We start from the raw sequence: 8,782 nt of genomic DNA, 5'->3' as shown, positions 1-8,782 counted from the left end.
AAAAAGGGAAATCTCTAAGCAAATTACATCTGCATTTTCACTACCATATTTCTAAACATACATGTCTCCCTTCTAATGCTATTTTAAACAATTTACTGATTTTGGACATTTTTCAGTTGCCTCCTGGTTTAGCTCTCCCAGCCAGATGTTAACACCTGCTCCCTGTGCTTTCGCACATCATATGGCTATATCATAATATTTGGGTAAACCCAATAATATGCACCTTATTATTGTGTAAGGATTGTTCACTCTTGAGCTTGGTAGTCTACTCGGTTTTCTTTGTTGACCCTCTCTTTGTTTCCCCCCGAGTTAATTACCTATTTTTTTAGTGTTTGTTTGTTTGTTTATTGACATATGTTACATGAGTTCAGGTAGGAGTTAAATGCCTTTTATTTGCATAGTTTTCTGTGTACTTGGGAAGAGATAATGTTTCCCCCCCACAGCCCCCACGAATTGTGCCAAGCAATTTAGAATATTTTCAATATTCTAATCTAATTTGATAAAATTTCAATATTCCAAATTCTAATTCAATAAAATTCAAATTCTTAACAGCAAAAAGTTTTTTGCCAAGTTCCTTCTTTTCCCGAAGACACTATTTCTTTCCACCCTCGACTAGTTGTTCTCTAGCCCCACTCCACTGTTCTGACTCAAGGCCTTCTTTTCCCACTCTTCAGTTGGATTCCTGATTTTCCTGGGTTTCCTGTTGTCTTCTTTCCTTTTCTCTGACATGCATTCTGTAATAGTTTTCTCAGAAAGTGTGTGGTAAATTTTTGTATCTTTGTTCTACCTTTACATTTGACTGATAGGTTGAATTTTGGAATTCCAGGTTGAGTATCACTCTTCCTTAGAATTCTGAAGGAATTTCAGAGTTGGGAACAAAGATCCTCATTGTTGGAAGGACAAGCAGACTTTCTTGGCTTTCCCACAAAGGCACACATTGGACAATGAACCTGACTGTTTTAGGGCAAGGATCCTGTCAGATTCTTCAAGAAATCTATCCCATGAAGGCTTATATGCCTTTTTTTATCATTAAAAACTTTTTTAAATCTTTATTTTTGAGAGACAGAGTGTGAGCAGGGGAGGGGCAAAGAGAGGGAGACACAAAGTCTCAAATAGTCTCCAGGCTCTGAGCTGTCAAGCACAAAGCTTGATGCAGGGATCGAATTCATGACCCGTGAGATCATGACTTAAGCCAAAGTCAGACACTTAACCGACTGAGCCACCCAAGCGCCCCAAAGGCTTATATAATTCTTGACCCTGCCTCAAATTCTAGAGAATAGAATGTGTGCTGGTCCTTCCATCAGGTACAAGTGACTGGTAACAACACCCATGTTGATGGTGTTGTGTACCATCCAGCTAGCAAGCCTACCCTCAGGCCTGCCTTATTCCTATTCCTGGAGTCTTCCTTGGGTGGTAATGGATACCTCCCCACTGGGGTTGTATGGACAGAGATGAACAATGTAACAGATTCTGGAGACTTCATATATGGGCAACTTATGACTTTAAAAGAATCCTCTGACTTTAAGATTCCAGGATCCTGTGACTGTTGAGCTGTTGTTCTTTGCCAGGATGACCTTTCCTGTGACCTTGGCCTGCTTCACCTGTTCTCATTCTTTAAGACTCGGTTAAGGGATCACCCCCTCTAGGAAGCTTTTCTCTTCATTTCTTCTTCTTTCTTACTGACTGTGTGCTTTGTATGTCAATTTTTCTTTTTAAAACTCAGAGCTGTAGTAGTAAGGTGTGGTCTTTTTATCCAGCACATGCCTACTGACCCCAGATGTATCTATGCAGCCGAACTTAGATGACAAGGAGCAAGGAAGTATTTTGATCCAGGAATGGTTATCAGAAATGACTAGGATGTGACTGAAGGAAGTATATTTTTGTATACCCTTCCTCAAATAAGAGTTTTAGCTTTAAAGAGGGGAGCGGACATTTATGGCTGCAAGGAATCTTACCAAATTCAAGTCATATGAATTATTCAGGGGAAGATATGGGCAACATAAAATCTGTACTGAAGCAATGTTAGTGTGCTGTGGCGTATGTCTTAGAGAGAACGTTGTATCTGGGGTTAAGAAATTTGATTTTAAAATCACAGTTGTCATGAAGAGCTTAGGGGAGCTTAGGCAATATTATTAACTTCTATGGCACTTCCTTTATTTATTTATTTATTCTTTTTATCCTTTTTTAAAAACTGTGATTCTTACAGACAAGACATCACCTTTTTTTCTTTTATAGTTTATTGTCAAGTTGGTTTCCATGTAACACCCAGTGCTCATCCCCACAAGTGCCCTCCTCCATGTCCATCACCCCCTTCCCCTTTCCCCCTCCCTCATCAGCCCTCAGTTTATTTTCAGTATTCAAGAGTCTCTCATGATTTGCCTCCTTCCCTCTCCCCAACTTTTCCCCCTTCCCCTCCGCAATGGTCCTCTGTTAAGTTTCTCTGGGACACATATGAGTGAAAACATATGGTATCTGTCCTTCTCTGCCTGACTTATTTCACTTAGCATGACACCCTTGAGTTCCATTCACATTGCTATGTGTGGCCAGATTTCATTCTTTCTCATTGCCACGTAGTCTTCCATTATATGTATAAATCACATCTTCTTGATCCATTCATCAGTTGATTATGAGCACCTCCTTTAAAAGATTTTTTTAGGGGCGCCTGGGTGGCTCAGTCGGTTAAGCGTCCGGCTTCGGCTCAGGTCAGATCTCACGGTTCGTGGGTTCGAGCCCCGCGTCAGGCTCTGTGCTGACAGCTAGCTCAGAGCCTGGAGCCTGTTTCGGATTCTGTGTTTCCCTCTCTCTCTGACCCTCCCCTGCTCCAGCTGTCTCTCTCTGTCTCTCAAAAATAAAATAAAAAGCAATAAAAAAAATAAAAAAAAAAGATTTTTTTAATGTTTATTTATTTTGGGGGGTGGGAGAGAGGCGCAGCATGAGTGGGGGAGGGGCAGAGAGACAGGGAGACAGTATCTGAAGCAGGTTCCAGGCTCTGAGCTGTCAGTACGGAGCCTGTCTCGGGGCTCGAACTCACAAACCGCGAGATCATGACCTGTGCTGAACTCGAACGCTTACCCGACTGAGCCACCCAGGTACCCTGAGCACCTCCTTTTTTAAATCTTTATGGGAAATCATGGCCTCCCACTCTGTGAGTGGCATGTGAAAAGACCTAGCGTGGTACTTCTATATTTTAACCTGTAAGACTTATTTCAGCAAGAAACACATTTTCCCAATCTAGTAAGTTTTAACTCCTTCTGGAAAGGTTTTGAGTGCTCTTACTAATGTTCATTGATCTTAGCAAGTTATCACACAGATATCCTAAATTGATTTATCTTTCATTTTTCGTAAATAAATTATAGAATTTGCAGTGGTGGATCCTAGTAATCTCTGGAAACGTATTTGTAATGTGTCTATTGAGCCAGCCTATGTCTGAGCTATATTTGAAAGCACGATTTTGTGTGCATGAGAGTCTCTTTGGTTGTGGTCCATTGTAGCAAGGAGCCCCTTTAAAATTCTTCCTGTGCTTCTTTGATTTGGAATTTGACGCGTATATTTAATTGATGAAGAGTTGAACATTTGTTATTTTATATATATATATATATATATATATGTATATATATAGACAATACCAAATTTATTGTGCTTTAAAGCTATTTAAGATAATTTATATTAAGATCATCTATATGAAATATAGAATCTATAGTCTATTAAGAAATCAATATAAAGCAAATTTATTCACAGTAACCTTTCTATGGTACACGCATTTTTTTTTTTCTAGAATAATTTAGAAGAGGATGAAGACGTGGAAATGAAAAACAGTATAACCCAGGGAGACAAACTACGTGCCTTAAAAAGTCAGAGACAACCACGCCCCTCAGCACCCTGTGCATTTAGGTAGATCCATTTTAAACTGTTAAACTTACCTTGTGTCTCCATTTGTGGATAAGATGTTTAATCTTCTCTTCTGTATATCATTCCACATGTGCCATGTTTACCTCTTGTTGTTTTTGGCTTATTACCATTCTGTGTTGTTAACTAATGTATCACCATCGGGAGCAGCTGAGTTTTAGGAGCTTTCTAAAAGCACCTCCTGCAATCTCAGTTTCAGTCTCTGGAGTCCCACCTTAAAAAAAATTTTTTTTAATGTATATTTATTTTCAAGAGAGAGACAGAGACAGAGAGCAAGTAGGGGAGGGACAGAGAGAGAGACACACACACACAGAATCTGAAGCAGGCTGCAGGTTCAGAGCTGTCAGCACAGAACCTAACTCGGGGTTCAAACCCACAAACCACAGATCATGACCTGAGCTGAAGTTGGCCGCTTAACCGACTGAGCCACCCAGGTGCCCCCCTTGAAGTTTCCACCTTAAACGGCCCTGCAGCTAAGTGTCTCTGTGCTCTAAATTCCATTTGGAATTCTACTCTCTCTCCATGAGTGGGTGTCCTATCTTGTGGTGTCCTATTCTCACAGGTGCGCTGAGACTTTTGTTTTGAATCTAGAATGTGCAGGAAAGTACTGAATGCCAAGCTGGGGTGTATCCTAACGCCTGAGCTTTATGTTCTCTACCTGAGAACCGAATAAGCAATTCTTCCCTGTGTCTGTAAAGTTACAACCACCCTGAGTTTGAAGCCTAAAATTACTAATCAGAATCAACTGATGGAACTTGACGTGTGATCCCAACATTTGAACCCTGCTAATGGTTCTGATTAGTTAAAAAAGAAAGTCTTCAGGATCAATGTAGGTGCAAAAATCCATGAATATCTTCCAGAATCTTTACTGGGGTGACAAGTTTACAAATGATTGTAATGGGAAGTGGCTACCTTTCTTTGCCTTTTAAGTGAGAGGCATGCACAGCGAGAGGGGTGTCTTGGCAGCAGGACACGTGTCAGACAGACCTGCAGGGAATTTCGTTTTCCTGTGTTATCTGGGAGGATTATACCAAGTCAGATGAGGTCTGAGCACATCGTTACCTATGCTCTGAGTATTGGTGTCCTGACCTGAGAAATGAAGGTGTTTATAGTCAAGGTAATCATTTGCTGTAGTAACATGAGAAGATGGGGTAGCAAACTTGGTTTCGGTAATAACCGCCAACTACCACTAGAAATGGAAGAGATGTACCACTCACTGAGCAGCTACTGCAGTCTGGAGCCTTGTCAGGTACTTAGTTCGGAGATGAGGATTAACTGAGTTAACAAAAAAGATACGCATCATTACCCACATTTGGGTTGCTTGCTTGAGGTTAAGAAGTTCAGTCCCTCCCCAGCGGGATGGACTTGGAATGGAGCTGATATTCAAATCCAGTACTGTTCAGTCTGCTCTGCTCACTATGAATATCACCTGAGTCAGTGGAAGGTTCTTTAAGATTACTGATCTCTTTTATTCACCATTTGCCCCTTTGAAACTCTTAAGAAATGGCTTTATAGTGCTTAAAATTAATTTTTGCTTAAAATTATATTTGATTCGTAAGAAATCACAAGGGGGAGAGGGGGGGAAAATTGGCATATAACCTGGCACCTAAGTAGGCAAAAGAGGGAAAGAGTCTCCTCTACAGAAAATTTAGAAGGCTATTCCAATATGATTTTTCTACTTTCTTTTTTAATTCTCAGAATTCTTTTTCATTTTTTGGAATTCAGTTTTTCTAACAGCATCATAGTGTCATCAATCAAACATTTTTTACCCTAAGTGGATGCAACACCACCTTATGATTTAAAGCAATTTGCTGTAAATGAAATTCACGATGAAACAAAATGACTAAAATTGGTTTCCTGCTGGTTGTAGGATTTGTTTTAGAAACTGAATGAGCACTGATATCCACTTGGGAGGTTTCTCCCTTTTGCCAATTTAATACTTTTACTGGTTTGATTCCATATGATCTGCCTTTTCATATGTTCTGCCTTTTGGGCATAAACATGTGAACCTGGCCATGCGTGAGCACTTGTCTTTGATTTCCGTAGGTTGGATGATACGAAAGGGCACGTGAGAGCAGTGCCCCAGCCTTTTAGGTACTGTTAATGAGGTGACTTTCCAGTAGCTTGTACATATATGCTACCCTGTAGATAGGTTTCCCAACCCTAACTGGTGAAAACCAGTTGCACACAGCTTTTCCCTTTTAAGTTCTTTCCTTTCTGTTCCAGATTGTTACAATCCACCTTATTTTCAATGCTCACCGTGAAGAGGAGTTTTGTTTTTTTGAGGTGCGCACAGGGCCCTGAGGCTGTGGCTGTGATGTGAATGTGACCTGTGCTTCGAGCACGTTGCGAGAAGAACAATTAGCCTTGCTCTGCAACGTGCCTTTCAATCCAGTGATAGATTTTGCCTTTGAGTTTTCAGTATTTCTGTTAGTTCCCTTGCCCCCTAGTTTTTACATATGTTTGTTTATTTTCTAGTTTTATTTCCTTCCCCATCCTTCATTTGAAGAGGAAACATTAATCCTTTTCTCTGGATAATGTCCCCCAAACCTTCCCAGGGTGCTACCAGGGTGCAGCATAGGGCTTGATGGGGGCCGTAGACACGATTGCCAAAATTATTAATGAGATAGGGGTAAAAGTCCGACTCAGCCCTCACCTCTCGTTCTCATTCAGCCCTTGGTTTTAGGGACGTTTCGTGCAGGCAGTTCTGAGCGGGCTCAGACTTCTCCAGAAGCTTGTGCTGCTCCCTTGTACCGCTTTTCCCATTCTTGTTTTAGAGGCAAACCATGCACTTCAGCTGTTGTTTGGGGGGCGGAGGATGAAGGCAAGAGTCTACAAGTAACTAAGCTTTTCTGGAGCAGATACTTTAAATCCAGGTACATTAAATGGTTTGTTCAGGATAAGACAGGTTTGGTATTAAAGACCATGACTGGGCCTGAGCTGTCCAGGTTTGAGTCAATTTTCCCTCTCTGTCCACTCAGCAGACATTTACTGAACAGCCTCTCTGAGTCTGGCACTGTACTAGCCACTGGGAATTGAAGTGAGAGACGCCTTTGCCCCCAGTGGAGAGAATAACAAGGGAAATAGACAAATATCAGACAGTGGAATATGGTATAAGGGCTATGATTACTGTGAGAATATGCATGCCCTGCCTGCGAATTCAGTGGAGGCTTGCCGTAGAGGGTTCCAGCTGATCAGGCCGTTAGAGGGTAGCCAATGGGAATGAGGCAGATGGAGGTGGAAGAGAGGAAGCAGAGGGGAGGTAAGGAGAGGAGAAGGTGCCCTGGCAGGAAAAATAGCATACGCAAACTGAACGAAGGTGTGAATATGATCCATCCAGGGAACTCCGAGCATTTTGTATAGCTGGAGTAGAGTTGGCTAATGAGAAAGAATAGATAGAAAAGACCTGCTTGCAAAGGCTAATGTCAGATTTTGGAGGCTTTCATAGTAACGCCAAGGAGCTCAGGCTTTCTGGACACTGAGGAAAAATTAAAAGGTGTAAACAGTGAGTGACATCAGTAAATATTTTAGATTCTACCAGAGGCTATTCAGAATTTTAATTTTAATGAATAAGACTAAAAGATGTTACTCGTAGTCAAGAGAAGGAATAGTGGTGGCTTCAAGTAGGGCAGTTGCAGAGTGGGAAGAAGATGACAGATTTAATATATAAAGAAATATAAAACTATATACATATACAAATACATACACACACACACACACACACACACACACACACACACACACGCAACCTAGGGACATGTGAGGAATGAATGCCTCCATCCAAGAAGGGAAGTGACCAGGCATGGCAAGATCGTGGTTAAGGACAGGACTTTGGATCCTGGATCTGAATCCCAGCTCTGTCACTTGCTCGCTGACTTTGGAGGACTTTTCCTTTGTGCGTCGGTTTCCTCACTTGCAAAGTGGGGGCTGCCGTCTTAGGGTCATTGTGAGGATGGGCTAACGTCTGTAAGGTTCTCAGAAGAGCTCCTGGCTCGGAGCACGTGCTCTGTCAGTGTTGACTGCGGCTGCTGTCACTGTTATCATGACTGCCAGGATCTCCTTAATGTTCTGAGTTTATCTTGTCTTAGTTGATTGCCGAATATTAAGATAACACAGCTTTCCTGTGACAGTTTGCCCATTTTTCTCCACAAAGATTGACTTCTTCCCCACAAGGATCTGCATCTACTTTGAAGGCCGTGAAAGTGGCTCTGTCCCCCTCAGTGACGGCCAAGAGGATCAACAGAAGTTCTTTGTCCTCAGGTGCCAGCGTAAGAAGGTAATTTCTCTCTCCCTCTTCTCAGATGCCGGTGGGGAGCCTGGTAAGGAAGTCTGTAGCAGAACGTGGGTTTGGTTGAAGCTTGTCCGAGGATGGGATCAGGGAGAAGGGGAGAAATGACAGAAGGTTTCTGTCCCTGTCTCCTGTCCTGAGGGACAAGGCCCTGTAGAGGGGTGAATGGCATCCCTCTCTGTAGTAAAGCTCCAGCTTGCCTACCTGATCCAGAAGTTGAGCAGGGGCACATACTAGTGATACGTGGTATCGTCATTTCTCCTTTCATGTATATGGACAGAACTAAAATGGGTAGGGACGTTTGAATGAATCTGTGTAAGTGAACTCTTACACTTAAGTCTACTTTTTACTCTCATAGAGCCCCTTTCAGTTACTCCCTACCTCAGGACAGATAGAGCCCCCAGATGTCCTAGCTCAAGATCTTTGGTCAGAGTGGCTTAGCCAGCTTCTTGGATCTCAGTAAACTGCTCAGACAGGACGTTCACGTGTGTAACTGAAGTCCACATGTTGGAATATCACCAGGAGCAATAAAGAAGCCATTCTGTCCCCGTTTGCATTGGTCAGAACTGTCTGCATCCCATTCCCCTC

The 8,782-nt window shown here is 42.1% G+C and overlaps 1 protein-coding gene across 3 annotated transcripts in view; it reads left to right on the top strand.

Annotated features, from left to right (window-relative positions):
• The window catches only part of CDC14A (cell division cycle 14A), a 150,890-nt gene that overhangs the window by 120,417 nt on the left and 21,691 nt on the right, over positions 1 to 8,782 (top strand). For all 3 annotated transcript variants that reach the window (XM_029950052.1, XM_029950051.1, XM_029950050.1), the window contains exons 10-11: positions 3,776 to 3,891; positions 8,060 to 8,182. In XM_029950052.1, the coding sequence (XP_029805912.1) occupies positions 3,776 to 3,891; positions 8,060 to 8,182 (239 nt within the window). The remainder of the gene's footprint in view (positions 1 to 3,775; positions 3,892 to 8,059; positions 8,183 to 8,782) is intronic.

This window comes from Suricata suricatta, chromosome 8 (genome assembly GCF_006229205.1).
Source record: "Suricata suricatta isolate VVHF042 chromosome 8, meerkat_22Aug2017_6uvM2_HiC, whole genome shotgun sequence".
In the NCBI taxonomy this organism is placed as follows: domain Eukaryota; kingdom Metazoa; phylum Chordata; class Mammalia; order Carnivora; family Herpestidae; genus Suricata; species Suricata suricatta.
The sequence above is the reverse complement of the archived record's forward strand: the minus strand, read 5'-3'. Positions and strand labels throughout refer to the sequence as shown.